Below are 16,889 nucleotides of genomic sequence, written 5' to 3' on the forward strand. Positions count from 1 at the left end.
ACACACACACACACACACACACACACACACACACACACACACACACAGGCTGCAGAACGGCTCCATAGGGTTGACGAGGCTTCCGCAGAGTCTGAGGACCTCTAACGGGCCTCACAGAGGCAGAGCAGCTGAGACGGGTAGATATGAGGTCAACAACCTCGAGGCATGCTGAGCTGCAGAGGGGAGATGACAAACCTGTAAGTGAGCTACAGGAACAGGGCCAGGCAGATAAGTGGATAGATGGACAGACAACAGTTTGGATGGGTCACATCAGCAGTGGGGACTAAGGAGCAGAAGCCTCAGGGACGGCTGGGCATTCTCCTGTCAGCCCCTTGACACACATTGAGTGATTAGATGAGAGGCTGGTGGGTACCAGGTGTCCTCTTCTCCATGGAGTGAGCTGAAGGCGGTGCACCTTTCCTTGGCCTGGTGCGTTTGACAAGCTCCCGGGCCAGGTTTTTCTGATGTGGTTTTAATAGGCTCATGTGTGCACGTGTTCCCAACCCACACTGACAAGTTCACAGGGAACTGTTTTTTTTTTTTTTTTTTTTTTTTTTTTTTTTTTTACTTTCAGTCTGTGGTGGTTTGATTAGGAATGCTTGGCCCATAGGGAGTGGCACTATTAGGAGGTGTGGCCTCGTTGGAGGAAGTGTGTCACTGTGGGGGCGGGCTCTGAGATCTCCGGTGCTCAAGCTATGCCCAGTCTGGCACACAGTCTCCTTCGGCTGCCTGAGGATCAAGATGCAGGACTCCCAGCTCCTCCTGCACACCGCCATGCTTCCCACTAAGATGATAATGGACTAAACCTCTGAACTGTAATTCAGCCCCAATGAGACGTTTTCCTTTATAAGAGTTGCTTTGCTCACGGTGTCTCTCCACAGCAGTAGAAGCCCTAATTAAGACACAGGAGTAAGTCATCAGTCTGTGACAGGTGTTGGTGTTTGCAACAAGATGCAAAGTCATTCTGTCTTGGAGTTGGCGCTCACAATGGGGCCTAATGCTACTGGTGAAATACAAGGGACCCAGGGAAAGGTCCAGCCATGCGCTGCTACTGCACAGCCTGGAGTTGAGTCAGTCAGAACGGCACATTCTGGCTGCCGTAGCTCCAGCTGCAGCTCCCACGCCTGGGGATGGAAGGTAGGACACCTGGCTTGGCCTCCAGGCCCACAGCTGAAGAGGAGTGTGTTTTAACCCTGAAGAGCTGCTGGCAGAGGGAGAGTGCAGCGTTGGCAGGCCACAGCAACCTGGATGAAGGCTGTGCGTGAAATGAAAGAGATGGAGCACGAGGGCCAGGTAGGTGAGTGTGCCCTGGAGGCCTCCTTTCCTGAGTTTCCCTAGCAGGGACAAGCCAACAGATAGGGTTGGGGGTGGGTGGGGAGCATGGGGAGGGGAGAGTGAAGTTGATGGTAAGCAGGGCAGTTCAGGGGAGGATGAAGGATGTGGGGGGCAGACACGGCAGGCAATACGGAGAGCAATGGAGGAGAGGCAGCTGCTGGGCCTAGAGGGAGCTCACAGGAGAAAGCAGCCAGCTCTGCTTATGGTGAAAGCCCGAGGGTTGTTTGCAGTCTGAGCGGAAGAGCTGGCTATTCTTCTGGGATGGCCCCTGGGCTCTGACTCCTCCTAGCACCAGGCTGGGCTGCCTGCTTTCTCTTGTGAGGGACTGAGCCCCCTTTTTCTTCTGAGAAACCAGGTTCTTAGCAGCTGCACCCAATGGTCCCATCAGGTACCACATCTTTAGCATCAGACACATTATCACCCTCTGCTGCTTGTCCTTGCCAAGTGGCTCCTGAGAAAGAGGTTTGCCTGGAAGGATGGGCAGGGGCTACCTGTGACTGGGACCCTCTATCACAGGTGTGTGACTGGTGGCCCAGGACAAGCTGGAGAGGGCAGACATCCCAGGATGCATTGCTTCCTGGCCTCCCTTCAGGACCTGATGCTGGTTCTACTAGAGTTCAGAGAGGAAGCAGGCATGGTGGAGGTCAAAGTATTTATTGTTAGAGTTCTGAAAAGGCTTCCAGCTGGAGGGCACTTGGCAGTTTCCCAGGAAGAAGCCCACTGACGACTGTGGAGCAGGGTTTTCAGGCTTGTGATAGGACCTCAGGCCAGGTAGTGGCAAAAAAACAAGACACAATCCTTTGTTGTTTGATGAAAGACAACCAAGCTAAGGCAGGGCCTTCATCTGAGAGGCAGCTCAAGAAGTACAGGGAGGGCAGAGGTGAGCCATCCCCAGGAAATGGACCCATCAGCAGCTGGACTTCTGGCCCGAGCAGAGACCACAGCAGGCCTGGCGGGAGCAGGCAGGGTGGCAGAGCAGGGACACACAGGAGGCTGGGCGGCAGCAGCTGGGCTGGCAGGAGGAGGCACAGCAGGAGGAGGTGGGCAGGCAGCAGGCGGGTCTGCACACGGGGCGGCAGAGCAGGGACATGCTGGAGCAGGGCTTGCAGCAGACAGGAGCACAGCAGGATGGCTGGCAGCATGGGGAGGAGCCAGAGCAGATGGGTGTACAGCAGACAGGCTTGCAGCAGACAGGCACACAGCAGACAGGCTTGCAGCAGACAGGCACACAGCAGGATGGCTGGCAGCATGAGGGCTGGCAGCATGAGGACTGGCAGCATGAGGGCTGGCAGCATGAGGGCTGGCAGCTAGACTGCTGGCAGCATGAGGAGGAGCCAGAGCAGATGGGTGTGCAGCAGACAGGCTTGCAGCAGACAGGCACACAGCAGGATGGCTGGCAGGGGGAGCAGGTGCAGCAAGCTGGCTGGCAGCTAGACTGTTGGCAGCATGAGGGTGTACAACAGGAAGATTGGCAGCAGGGGCTGGACACACAGCTCACTGGGGTGCAGAGGAGGGTCAGGCATGGGGCTGGGGCACAGCAGCTGGGCTGGCAGCAGCTGGGCTGGCAGCAGCTGGGCTGGCAGCAGCTGGGCTGGCAGCAGCTCTCTGGGCAGTCCTCTACCTGCCAGGAGGACTCAGTGCAGGCTTCAGAGCAGACAGACATGGTGGAGGTGGCCATGGCTGATTGGAGGGCAGAAGGTGAGATGAGAAGGTGTGAGTGAGTGATGAGGTGCCAGGTGCCACTTATATATCTCAAGGATGCGTGTATTTGTGTTGCTCCAGCTACAGTTCCTTATTGATGTTGGTGCGATTCTAATGACACCTATCAGTCAAGAAGGTGTGGCCTGTAGCTCTTCCCTAAAAGGTCTGGTAGGGCTGCTTGGGGCAAGGCAGGGGCAGCTTCCTCTTGTGTGCCATGGCCATCTCTTGAGGCCTTTTGCCCTGGCTCCCTGCTTCAGTCCTTGGTTGAGTCATCAGCATATTTTAACCTTATTTTACATCCTCTTTATTTAGGGATGACCGTCCAAGAGCTGTGCTTTTTTTTTCTTTATTACAATACTAGTAATAATAGTTTTGGTTTGGTCTAGGAATTAGTCTATAAATAGTAACTCAATATTAAGGTCCCCTGTAACCTTGGGAGGGGGATGGTTTCTTTATTCCCAGATAGGGAAACTGAGACACAAATAAAAACTTACAGCAGGGCCTGTGTCAGGCAGTTCAGGCATCTGGACATGGATACTCAAGTCCTCTGTTCCAAGCTGTCATTCTGCTTCCAAGATAAAACAGACTAGATAGGCAGCTTGGCGATCTGTCCAGGCCAGAGGAGTCGGGGTGAACTTGCTATCTTCCCTAGTGCAAGAACAGGGTCTGCCTTCATCTTTGGAGGTGCTGTCTGGCCCTGGCCCATGACTCTGACACAGCTCATCCATGAAGAGTGTCTGAACATCCAAGGCTTGGATGGGATCCAGTGTCCGAACATATAAACCTGTAGAAATACTTCACATTCAAATCCTAATACTCTATCCTATGTACTCATGGCCATCTCACAAGTCAAAATGCATGTGACTGGTTGTTGGGTAGAAGTAATTTCAAGATACATAACGTTCAGGCTGTGGCATGGCTGTTGCTGGCGGCGTTTAGCCAGGTTTTCAAGACACTGTAAAAATGTGACATTTGGACAGCAAGCGGTGTAGGTGTAAATAAAGTTTTAGATGGGTTGGGTATGAAAGGTGTAGACAAATCAGCTTCACCTGCCAAAGAGATGAGCACCAGGAAAGAAAAGCCAACTACTTTTTACTGGGATAGTGAGAAAGGGGCCTCGAAACCATGACCTCAATGAATGAAATTGCTAAGGTATAAAAATGCAAACTTGGGTTGGAAAGATGGCTCAGTGGTTAAGTGCACTGGCTGCTCTTGCAGAGGACCTGGGTTTGATTCCCAGCACCTACACATGGCAGTTCACAACCATCTATAACTCCAGCCTCAGGCTATATAACACTTTTTTCTAACCTCCGCAGGCACCAGACACGCACATAGTATACCGACATACATACAGGCCAAACACCCATAAATATAAGAATAAATAAATAAAATACATTAAAAAATGCAAACCCACATGAAGAGCTTTCATCTAAAAAGAGAGTGCTTGTACAAAGAGTCTGGTTTTGGAGGAATGCATGATGCAAAACTGGGAGGTCATTAAAGCTCGCACCAAGGCTCTAGAGGAAAGCCAGGGAGGCCAGGCCATATGTAGCAGGGTTGTGCTGAGCATTCTCTGCATGAAAGTGCAAAGGTGAAGCCTTAGGTACAGAGGAGATGCCAAGATGGTAGAGAATCAAGAACATGGAATGTCTGCAGAGGAGAGCTTCGGGAACCGGGTGGGGCTTACTGGAGGGAGAAGCTGTGTGTGCTGCAGCATCAGAGCTATGGGGCCAGATGATGTCACCATGAGCCCAAGATGGCAGACATGGGGCTGTGGTGTTTAATGTGTGCGCCCATGGTTTTCAGTCTCACTTTGGTGTGATTGTCCCTTGTCATCCTCCCTTTTTGTGATGTGAATGCTTGTGTCTGTATATAATAGGAGCACGGGACTTCTTGTTTCTTATCTATCTATCTATCTATCTATCTATCTATCTATCTATCTATCTATCTATTATTTTTATTGAGCCCACATCTAAGAGCTACCTTGAGTCTCAGAGGAGACCTAAATTATGCCTCTGAATAATGTTAGAATTGTTAAGATTATGGGGACCCTTATAGATGGACTAAATGCATTTCGATTTGTGAGATTGCCATGAACATATGGGATAGAGAGTTATGATTTGCATGTAACGTGTTTCTACAGGTTTATATGTTTGAACTCTGGGTCTCATTTGAGCCTTTCATGCTCAGACACTCCCAATGAGTGGGTCAAGTATCTTTTATAAAGGAGGGATGTGGGTCCAAGGCCAGATGGCACCTCCAAAGATGAAGGCAGACCCTGTTTCTGCACTTGGGAAGATAGCAAGATCATTTTAAAAAAACTTTAGGGTGTCCTTCACTTCCCGGGGGTGGGGCTGTTCATTCATACCGTAACTCTGTGTCTCTCTTGATGAACCTCCACAGTGTGTTCTGTGTCTGTACTACCCTCCATTCCATCAAAAATGCAGATGGATACCAAACTCCCCACAGCTGCTAATGGTTACCTCCCTTTTAAAAACATTCCTACCAAGCCAGTTGGGCTGAAGCAGATTACACCATGATGGCTTTTCCCTTAATGAACATTGGCCATTCCTGTGGAGACACGAGTGTTCAGTCTTCTGCCTGCTTGGTGCTGGTATAGCCTTTTGTTGTAGGAATTCTTTCCGTATTCAAGATATTAATCCTTTATCAGATACATAATTTGTCAGTATCTTCTGTGGGCTTTCTGATAATGTCCTGATAATGCCCTCTGCATCTCTCATACAGCCTCTCTCTGCCTCTGTTTCCCTCACTCCCTTTATCCTTCCTTTTCTCTCTCCCGCCACGTTTTTGAGGATCCAACACAGCACTTTTTGTACTTTAGTCTCAGGCTCTTCCGCTGACCTTTCTCGACATAGCTTAATAATTAATGTCCTTTGATTCGCAAAAGTTTTTTTCATTGATAAGCTCCTATGTGCTTATTTATGCGTTTTATAGTATTTCAGAGACCATTGCAAACCCAAGGTTGTAAAGAGTTCTCCTACACTTTTTAAGATGTGGATGGTTTTAGCTAGCGAAGCGAAGCTATCACTATATCTTAGTTTTTGAGTACAGGGTGAGATAGGAACTCAACTCCAGTCTTTTGTTGAGGGCACAGTTCTTCCCATTGAATGGCCTCGGCCCCTTGTCAGGAATCACTAACCAATGCATGTGTGTTCACTCCTGGACGCACGCTGCTGTCCTGTTGGTACATATGGGGCATGGCAGCATCCCACTGTTGGCATGCTGGTGCTCCTTGTCAGTGTTGAAGGTTGGGGTACAATTTTCCCAGCCCTGCTCCTCTTTCTCAAGATGGCTCTGGACATCCTGGTCCCTGTCCTCCCCAGTCCATATGAATGTGATGATCAGCTCTTCCATTTCTGAGAACAAGGTTTCCAGGTTCTGCGAAGGGTCGTTCTGAATCTGTGGCTGACTGTGGGTTCTAATATCTTGATGGTGTTGTCTTCTAATCCAGGAATGTGGGACTGATGTGGGTTTTCGCTTCCTTCAGTAGTGCTACAGTTACTGTGTGCAAGAATTTACCCCATTGCTTAAGTTCATTGCTATATATTTTATTCTTTTGGATGGCCTTGTAAATATACTGTTCCCATTTATCTATCTATCTATCTATCTATCTATCTATCTATCTATCTATCTATCTACTTATATATTTAATTTTTTGGAGGCAGGGTCTCACTGTGTAGCTCTGGTTGCTCTGGAACTCACTCTGTAGACCAGGCTGGTTTTGAACTCAGAGCACTGCCTGCCTCTGCCTCCTAAGTGCTGGGATTGAAGGTATGTCCCACCATGCCCATCTTAAAGAATTGTTTTCTTAATCTCTTTTTCAATTTGTCCATTGTTGGTACTTAAAAACATATTTGATTTTTTTTTCTCTACAGAATCAATTCCTTCCCCCCACCCCCTGTCCTTCTTTCTCCCCCTGCCCTCGCCCCCACCCAACCCTGTATTTGGTTGTCTTGTTTGTTTTTAATGTCTGTGCACCAGTCTCTGACGTCAGTGGAGGCTGGAAGAGGGGGTCAGATCTACTGGTATTGGAGTTTTAAATGGTTGTGAGCTGCTATATGGGTATTGGGAGTTGAACACAGGTTTTCTGGAAGAGCAGCAAGTACTCTTAACTGCGGAGCCATCTCTCCAGCCCCTTGCTGCCCACCCCCCACTTCCTGTGCCACAAGCCTTCCCCATGCATGGGTAAGGGTGGGGCGCCTCGGCAGCTGGGACTCCTCTTTTCCAGTATGCGACATCTGTGTCCATTAGGGCTGAGGGGAAGCTGGCTGAGACTCCAGGGTTGAGGTGGAGGTCTGCTTGCACTGGTCAGCTTGACCCTGGTGGAAGCCAGGATAGGGCCTAGGTTTTCCTGCTCCCCCAGGAGCCTCAGCTTCTCCTGCCTCAAACGCTAACTTCCCCTGATTATTGGGGAGGGTGGGATGCCGCCCATCAGCCTGGCTCTTTACAGCTGTCCCATCTTTACAACTGAGCCTGCTGATGGAGGCTTTCTGTGACCCCGCCCCCCCCCCCACTAGCCCTGGGTCAGCTGATTGGCTGGCCTTTTGGAAGGCCTTTATCCTGACTAGCTCACCCCCCACTGCCGGAGGGCATCACTATCATGGTGCCCTCTGAGCCATTTGCTTCCTCATAGGCGTCTGCTGTTCTTTGGAAGGGCTGATGGTAAAACACCACGAACAAAAAGCAACGTGGGGAAGAACGTGTTAAAATTTTATCTTACACCTTCTCAGGTCATACTCTATCACCGAGGGACGTCAGGATAAGGGCTCAAGGAAGGAACTGAAGCAGAGGCCACATAGGAACACTGTTTTCTGGTCTGCTTACTCATGGCTTGCTCAGCCTGCTTTCTTATACAACTCAGGACCACCAGCCTAGCGATGACACCACCCACAGTGACCTGGGCCCTCCCACATCAATCATCAAGCGAGAGAATGCTTCACAGGCGTCGTGAACATTTTCTCAGTGGAGAGTCCCTCTTCCCAAATGACCCTAGCTTGTGTCAAGCTGACATAAAACTAGCTTGCACAGCTTTTGTTTTAAAAAATCTTTTAAAAAGATTTATTTTTACTTTTTATTTATGCATCTGTGTCTACATGATTGTATGTACGTTGGGTGAAGTGTCCACAGAAGCCAGAAGAGGATGCAACTGGAATTACAGGTGATACAAGTTGCTCAACATGGGTGCTGGGAATTGAACTCTGGTCTGCTGCAGGAGCAGTAAGTACTCTTAACCATAGAACCGTCTCTCCAGCCCCAAATTTAAAATTATAGATATACATAATTTATATATATATATATACATATATATATACATACACATATATACGTTCATACACATATACACACAAGATATGCATATACACACAATATACATGTGTGTGTGTGTGTGTGTGTGTTTAGGTGAGAGGTCAACTTATCACAGTTTACCATGTCAGTCATCAGGGTTGGGAGCATATACCTTTACGCACTGAACCATCTCCTCAGCACTGAATTATTATTATTTTTTAACTCCTCTGGTCCTGACAGAATGAGTTCCACTGGTGTTTTGGGTCCGCTGATCTTTCTTCATCCTTGCGTCTGTTCTCAGGCATGCTAGTGTGTGTTTAAATTCCAGCTACTGTACATTTCTGTTTTAGAATTCCCTTTTGTTGGATTAATTCCATCTCTCTCCTGGGAATCTCTACCTATTCACTCATGAAGATAATGTTTTTCTTTGATCTTTGGACATAGAGCAGCTGCTTGTGGTCCCTGACTGCCCATCTCTATAATGAGATCATCCCCAATTCTTTCTGCTGGTTGCTTTTACTTCTGAGGGTGACTTACGTCACAAAAGCTTTTGTTCCTGGTTATTTTGATCGTGTGCTTGAATTTATGAAAATACATTTGGAGACTCTGAGTTCTATTATCTTCTTGTGACTATGGGTTTTGGTTTAAGCAGGTAGCCAACTGTTGGCCAAATCTTTTGAACTTGTGTAAGTCTGACTTTACACTAGGAATGGTGGGAGACAGGTACAAATATGGGAAACCCACTCAGCCTCCACTCAAGATCCCATCCGTGTGCCCGGAATCCTCATGTGGGCTGGGCCAGGGGCGTCTGCAGTGAGTCTTCCTCTAGGCTCAAGCACAGTGGTCTTGGGTCCCAGCTGAATGCTGGGGGAGTCTACTTAGTCCTGTGGTCCTCTGTTGTGGTCTGGCTCTGACTAGCTATAGCTTGGCCTAGCCTCCTGGTTGGAACATAGGTATAGGCAGACAGGCATCAGATCCCCTTCCACCTCCCTGCCTATCTATCTCTGGGGTATATCCTGCCCATGTTTCAGGTGCTTCCCTGCCTACCTTGGCTCTCCACCCACCCACTTTGCACACTTCATTTGGAAGTTGGGTTGGCAAATAGCTGGACAAAAGTGTGGTTCATTCAACTCATGCAGGAGCCACATGTATGCATCTGTCTAGCCCGGTCTGTGTGTGGACATCTCCTATTTGCATCAGCCATGCAGTTAAGAGAGGGCTCCTCGGCCATTGCCTGTTCTATCAGGGTTCCTGGTTTGCTACACTCTACATCTTCAGTTCGCTGTTTCCAAAGGTCCATGTTCATGCAGTGGTTAAGGCTTGAGCTGGTCTTTGAGAACCTGTCCCTTCAGCCTCAGTAGGGAGTTCTTAAGGGGAAGCCGACATTGTGACAGACATCTGGTCTACCTCCTTATTAGTACTAAGTTCTTGGAGAATGTGGCCAGAGTGTGCAGTGCATAAAAGTCAGTAAGGCTGGTTCTCCTGCCCACATCAGGCTCTCCTACAAGCCCATAGTCTTGCTGCATGAAGTCAGGCCATCTGCTGAGATGGTCTGGCCTTTTGAACCACTTTCTGCTTCTTTCCAGTGTGATATCTTCTCCACTTCTGAAGGAAGAGAAAGAGGAGTAAGCAGAAGCTGTAATGATGTTCAGACATTGTTCACAGCTGAACCGATTGTTAGGTTGCTAGGTTTATACTCCTGGCCTGCATCTTCCTGCATAGCATCTTTTTGTCTCAAAGCTTCCTTCCTGTCAAGGATAGAGTTGAAGTGGAAACAAAGAGACATGGAAACCTTTCCTAAGAATGACTTTAGGCGCTTTCAAATGTGGTCTCTGTGTTTACAGCAGGTTCTGGGGTGGCTGAGCATGGTGAGAATATGCCATATGCCTTTGTTTTCTGGTACTGTGGCTGTGGAAGGGCAGGTTGAGAGCCAGTAGGAAAGAGTCAGCCTCACATGAATGTTGTGTCTCTTCATTTATCCTAGAGAGGCATCCAAAAGACCCAGGATTGACTCAGACGCCTCTTTCTTAATCCTGATTTACCTGTATGGATGCCTATAGATGCCATTATAGTGCTGTCTTTCATGATGGCACTTGTCACTCACTACTGAACACACCAAAAGGGGGGATGAGCCTAAAGCCTTGGCCTCTGCACAGGTTCCAGCTTTGGCCCCTGCAAATATGTACTGGCTTCACCTGCTGTCCAAGGATATGGATGGTCCAATGTGTCTTTCCTCAGGACACTGATAGATGAGGGCACCTACTGTTTTCATCTCCTATGCATTGAGGAGCTTTTCAGACCACAGGAAAAAATAATCTTTGATAAATAAAAGGACTGTCATCTCATAGGGAGGACATCTGTAATCCTGAACTCCTGTGAGCTCATGCAAGGAAATCAGGAATTCATGGGGCATGGAAGGATTCAGCTGGCACCAGGAAAGGATAGCTTGGGAGCCTAGATGTAGCAGCAGCTAGAGAGCTGCATTAGTCATGGAGTTGGGCAAAGAAAACAAGAACATAGACAACAGCAAAGCTATCCTGGGAAGCCAGAGGAAGCAAACAAGGAAGATCAGCTGCATTCTGGGTAGCTGGGACATTGATCTGGGTATAAAAGCCACCCCAGGAAGGTGCTCCAGACATCCTTACCCTTCTCCAGACCAGCAAGCCTTTGCCATGTGTTCCACCAGCTGCTCTTCAGGCTGCCAGCCAGCCTGCTGTGTGTCCAGCCCCTGCCAGACATCTTGTTGCCTGTCCAGTCCCTGCCAGCCATCCTGCTGTGTGTCCAGTCCCTGCCAGCCATCCTTCTGTGTGTCCAGTCCCTGCCAGACATCCTGCTGTATGTCCAACCCCTGCCAATCAACCTGCTGCAGGCCTGCTATATGCATTCCTGTTAGATACCAGGTGACCTGCTGTGTGCCCGTGAGCTGCAGGCCCACTGTGTGCATGGCCCCCTCGTGCCAGTCCTCTGTGTGTGTGCCTGTGAGCTGCTGGCCTGTCTGTGTGACCTCCTCCTGCCAGTCATCCGGGTGCTGCGAGCCCTCCTGCCCCACCCTGGTCTGCAGGCCTGTCACCTGTAGCACCCCCTCCTGCTGCTGAGCAGTGTCTCCAAGCCAGCCGCTGCCAGTGCAAAGGAGACACATCCATTTACCCCTCTGTGGTGGTGGTTCTGCACCTGAAACAGTTTGGAAGCACACCTCGCTCACCCTGGAACGTGGGGAGAGAACACAGAAGAATGATACAGATGCTTCTCTGCCTGTCCTTCTCTAAGGATATCCTGGCCCTAGAGTCCTCCTCTCACCTTGTGTGCCAAATAAAGTGGCTTCTCTAGTCAGCTCTGCGTTTCTGTCCTGGTTCCTGTCTGTCTTTCCTGGATGCTTTGGCATCAGGAAGCATGTAAATCGGTGGTTTCTATGACCCAGCCTCACCATGGTTCCTTAGGTGGCAGCACGCAGGGTGAAGGGCATGGCTTGATGAGTGGTGTGTTCATGTGCCTGACATCCCTGTGGCCCCCGTGATGGACTCACTGTATCTCACTGCAGTGTCTGTCCTTGCTTGCCTTTCCTATGGTGCCTGTATCAGGCACTCACGAATGATGAGTCCTAGAGTGTTTTCTGTTTCCTCTGGGGATGTCCTGTGTCCCAGCCACGGTGACTTTCTTCCTACCAGGAAGCTTTTCAATGTTTAAATTTCAGTCATACAAACTGACGTGCTCCGAATCATCGTCTCAGTCCCGGGGAAATTTATGCCCATTTTCTTATTGTTGCTCGATTACAACATGATAGCACACATCTAGCCACTTTCCTGTAAAGCAGCTAGAACACACATGTCCCACTAACTCCTTGGGGTGGCCTTTGCTGGAGCCACACGTGTGCTGTCCTGTATCTTTCCACCTCATGGTGGGGGTCAAACACACGCTTTCTATTTCAGACCATTTTCACTGATCCTGACAGTTTCTCTGTCCTTCTTGCTGGGTCAAAATATCCAATGAAAGGAACCTGAAGGAAGGGTTTATTTGGCTCACAGTTTGAGGGTACAGCCCTTCATGACGAGATGGGCATGGTGGTAAGAGAGGGACGTGGTTACTGGATGTGGTGGTGCATGCCTATAGCCCAGCACTCGGGGAAGCAGAGGCTGGAAGCAGATCTCTGTGAGTTCGAGGCCAGCCTGGTTTACAACGTGAGAGTAGGACAGCCAAGGCTACACAGAGAAACCCTGTCTTGAAGAAAAATAGAGTGAGGTGGTTGATGACAGTGCATCTGCAGTCGGGAAGCAGAGAGATGTTTGCTAGTGCTCCATTCACTCTCCCAGCCAGCGGGACGGTGCTCTTGCTGCCTTCATGGAGGATGAGTCTCTTCTCCTCAGTCAAACCTTTCTGGAAACCCAATCACCGTCATATCCAGAAGCACATTCCATGGTGACTTTAAATCCCGTTAACAACAGAGATGGACTTTCATAGCTCTATCTAGCTTTGGGGAAGGTTTTCCTCTGGGATGTGTTGGTGACAATTCATTTCCGTTGGCTGGCTCTGTCCCCAGTCTCCGAAGTCTGTGGTAACTGCTCCCTGTGGGGTTCCTCAGACAGGCATGGGGGTCTCATCCTCTGCTGCACCCCATGACATCATCTTGGACCTGTTGCTCTATGGTCCTCACTCTTGGCTGCCTTGAGCTCCAAACTTTAACTTTATTCCCTGCAGCGTGGCCTTGAGACATGAATCACAATAGTTGTTTTATCCCTTAGCAGCTGAGAGTGTCAGGGTTCCACTGTGAGGTTTAAATAAGGACTTTTCCTTAAACTGACTAACTGCCCTGGACATGCAGCTCATTCCATGTACCTATGGTGTGTTTACACCCAGGTTACATATATACACATGCATACACATACGCTCTTGTGCTCACACCTTCACGCCTATAAAAGCACACTTAGGAAAAAAACTTCACACACGTGTGTATGCTCACGCATACCCATATACTCAGACACTCATACTTACTCCCACGTCCATGTGTTTTAGCACACACACATTCACACTTCCTCACATGTATGAATGCTTCTGCCGACACACAGCTATGCTTATCTCTGGACACTCACGTGCCTTTCAATCAAGCACTCATGCGTCTCATCCCAGTCTCTTATCTGAGAGGTGAAGAAATTGTACACTGTCTCCCTTCTCAGAGGCACAGGCAGAATGCCCTGTCCCTCTCATTAGCCTTTCTCATCACTGTGACACGATGAAGAACAATCCACAGGGATTGTTCCAAGGGACAGGATTTATCTCGGTTCATGTTATCATTCTGGAGCCTTTGATGATAGGGTCTGGCCAATTTTCTGTTGTCCCAGGATGAAGCGGTTGGCTTCTCTTTAATGACATTAATCTCTTGAGCAACCTAACAACCACACCCTTCTCAGTCACCGCTTTCTGATTGCTTCCCCTTCTGGCCAGGCTGCATGGCTTTCGAATCTCTGTGCTCTGCTTTTTGTTCTTGATTCTCACTGCAAATCTGTCTAAAAGCCCCCAGCATTGAGCAGGCCACCGTGTGAATTTGTTGTCACCTTGAAATTTATGCCGCGTGGCTAATTTAGCTACTGCTATAAACTCGGCCTCACGTCACACTTCTGGACAGAGAAGAAATTCTCTTGTAGAATATCACACGGATGGCATCTGGTCCAGTTCCCAACAGCATCCCAAAACTTGATGAGCCCATCCTTCTGTAGAATTTCTGCTACAGCCTGGTCTTCCGAGCTCTCACCTGGATATCTCATTAGCTCGTTGTATAGCATTTGAGGGGCCTAAAACCCTTATGTCAAAACTCTTACACAATGTATCCAGACACCCGTCTAAGGCCTAAGAAACACATAGACAGGGTTAGTCACAGCAATGTCCTGACTTCTCAGCCCAATTTTTTGTGTTAGTTATTTATGCATAGCTATGCTGAATTACCCAGTAAGGCAACTTAAAAGAAGAAGGAAGTTTTTAGCTCTTGGATTCAGAGAGTTCAGTTCCTTATGGGGAAGCAGAACAGTCGCAATGGGCCTCAAAAGGGAGATGAGAATACTTGTAACTGATCAGGTTCTTCTTTCCTACATTAATCCTGCCCATTGGAGGAAGACACTCCTCCATTCAAAGACAGTCTAGACTCTCAGTTTATTCTCCCTGTTAGTATTTATATAAAAATGCCATGTACACAGCCAATCTTGTATGAAAGAGGTTTATTGGATGGAGATGGAGAGAGAGAGAAGGTAGGAGAGAGGGAGAGAGGCGTGATGGGGGAAGGGGAGGGCACCCTGACAGACATGCTCGGGATGTGCTTCCATTTCCTAGTGTCTCGGAGTCCACTTAAATCCAACATAACTCAAACAGCAGGTCAGTGCAGATGATGAGAATATATAGTAATCAAGCTGCTACTGATCAATCAGGGCCATAGAACAGACCCAGGAGCTGAACTGTGAGGCTGAAGGCATATTGTACAGCATATTTAAAGGATAAAACCATAGAGCAAGGGGGGCGGGGTAGGCTGTAGCATTGTACAGTCATATTTTGACAAAAGGTTGAGCGAGGGAGTTTTCACCAATCAGGATATGAGTAGGTTTCTGGGGCCTGAGAACCTGAACTTAGTTTGACCTTGCCAGCAAGATGAAGAAGTTGGTTGTCTTTGAAATGGCTGGACTCAGACAGTTGTCTCCTTACTAGTTGTCCCTGAGATGTCTGGATTCGGACAACTGTCTCCTTACAACAGAAGCTGTTCAGCTATTGGTCCCCAGCTCCCCTAGGACCCAGGACCTTGAACTTCATTTCTGCCTGTGATTAAATGGAGTCAGAAAATAAAATGGTATACTTAGAATAAGTTTCTTTTGCTTGTTCCCAGCACCTAGGTGAGTCTAAATCCACTCAAGGTGCTAGTGAAGATGAACCACCTTGCTGCCCCTGCAGCGAGCCATCCCTCAGGCCTCTTCTTGCCTCGGTCTGGTTGTTAATATCTCATTGGGGAGTAGAAGAGGGTTTGGAATAAAAACAAAGCAGAAGATGAGAGTCTAACACTTTGATCACTCAGGAGGAGTTCTAGTTTTCTTTCAAGCTGGGAGGAAAGATAAGGAGAATAGGAAATGGGGGTTTGGGTGGTACCCCAACACCATGGTAAGAGATGTGGGGAGATGAGGCCCTTCCTAAATCAGGACAATGGAGATGGAGTGTTGGCCAGAGCGACAGTTCTCACTCAAGCAAGTCCAGTGTTTGAGGGTGTGGAGAGGAGAGATCAGCAACAGGTAGGGGAGCCATAGGGAGGGGCTGGCAGCATCCTAGGGACTAGCAGCTTACAGCCTCACCACAGGGCAGCTGGCAGGAGGCAGGCACACATACAGAGTCTATCTCAACAGCACCAAAAGGGGGTCTGCAGCAGCAACAGTTCTCACAGGCTTGGTAGAGCAGCAGGCAGTGATGAGGTAACACAGAGGACAAGCAGGTGGCCTGAGGAGTATTTCGTGTGGCAAGGTAGCAGGGACTAGGTAAGGTTTGGGTGCAAAAAGGAATAGGCCTTTTGTGACATATGGTCATACATGCATGGACATACAGTCCTGGACAGACGTGTATGGTTATGGACGTGTGTACACTCAGACATATATATGCACACACTCTGAACCCCATGTGCATATATGGGGTTCACACACACACACACACATACACACACACACACACACACACACACACACACACACAGGGAGAGAGAGCTGTCCTCCATGCCCATGCTTCTGTCTTATTTGGCTCCAGCAGTGCATCATGAGCGGCACTCTCTGTGTCTGGCCCCCCACATTCTGCAAACCATTACGAACCCTTTGAGAAGTGTGATCTTGGTGGGTACGTGTGGACCGTCAGTCTGTAGGAAGAACTTCTGGACTCCCGGAACTTTGGGATCTCACGTAAGGACACCAGGAAGTGATGGAGCTTGGTAGAACCCAGATGGCCCCAGGGGAGGATGGCTGGGCACAGCAGGAGCTGAGCAGACATAATTAGCCGTGAAGCTGAGGGCAAACAAAACAGAAACACGGAGAGCAGGAAAGCCAACCTGGGAGGATAGAGGAAGCAAACAAGGAAGGCCAGCTGCATTATGGGAGACTGGGGCACTGGGCTGGGTATAAAAGCCATCCCTGGGAAGGAGCTCCAGTCATTCTCATCCTCCTCCAGACCAGCCAGCCTCCAATATGTGTCACACCAGCTGCTCTTCAGGCTGCCAGCCATCCTGCTGTGTGTCCAGCCCCTGCCAGCCATCCTGCTGCATGTCCAGCCCCTGCCAGCCATCCTGCTGCAGACCTGCTATATGTATTCCTGTTAGATACCAGGTGGCCTGCTGTGTGCCCGTGAGCTGCAGGCCCACTGTGTGCATGGCCCCCTCGTGCCAGTCCTCTGTGTGTGTGCCTGTGAGCTGCCGGCCTGTCTGTGTGACCTCCTCCTGCCAGTCATCCGGGTGCTGCCAGCCCTCCTGCCCCACCCTGGTCTGCAGGCCTGTCACCTGTAGCACCCCCTCCTGCTGCTGAGCAGTGTCTCCAAGCCAGCCGCTG

At 49.2% G+C, this 16,889-nt stretch overlaps 4 protein-coding genes across 4 annotated transcripts in view; 3 read left to right on the top strand and 1 right to left on the bottom strand.

The window, feature by feature from the left end:
* The window catches only part of Tspear (thrombospondin type laminin G domain and EAR repeats), a 160,086-nt gene that overhangs the window by 8,052 nt on the left and 135,145 nt on the right, over positions 1 to 16,889 (top strand). The window lies entirely within an intron of this gene.
* LOC129676578 (keratin-associated protein 10-3-like) lies at positions 2,243 to 3,013 on the bottom strand. The gene is made up of 2 exons (XM_055606975.1): positions 2,696 to 3,013; positions 2,243 to 2,575 (listed from the first exon to the last, which is right to left on the bottom strand). Exons 1-2 carry the CDS (start codon positions 3,011 to 3,013, stop codon positions 2,243 to 2,245), a joined length of 651 nt encoding a protein of 216 aa, XP_055462950.1.
* LOC129676581 (keratin-associated protein 12-1-like) lies at positions 11,016 to 11,438 on the top strand. Its single transcript, XM_055606977.1, has 2 exons — positions 11,016 to 11,092; positions 11,213 to 11,438. Exons 1-2 carry the CDS (start codon positions 11,016 to 11,018, stop codon positions 11,436 to 11,438), a joined length of 303 nt encoding a protein of 100 aa, XP_055462952.1.
* On the top strand, positions 16,533 to 16,865 carry LOC129676584 (keratin-associated protein 12-1). The gene is made up of 2 exons (XM_055606980.1): positions 16,533 to 16,609; positions 16,640 to 16,865. Exons 1-2 carry the CDS (start codon positions 16,533 to 16,535, stop codon positions 16,863 to 16,865), a joined length of 303 nt encoding a protein of 100 aa, XP_055462955.1.

The sequence above is a fragment of the Psammomys obesus genome, unplaced genomic scaffold (genome assembly GCF_907164565.1).
Source record: "Psammomys obesus unplaced genomic scaffold, mPsaObe1.curated_primary_1811, whole genome shotgun sequence".
Taxonomy (NCBI): domain Eukaryota; kingdom Metazoa; phylum Chordata; class Mammalia; order Rodentia; family Muridae; genus Psammomys; species Psammomys obesus.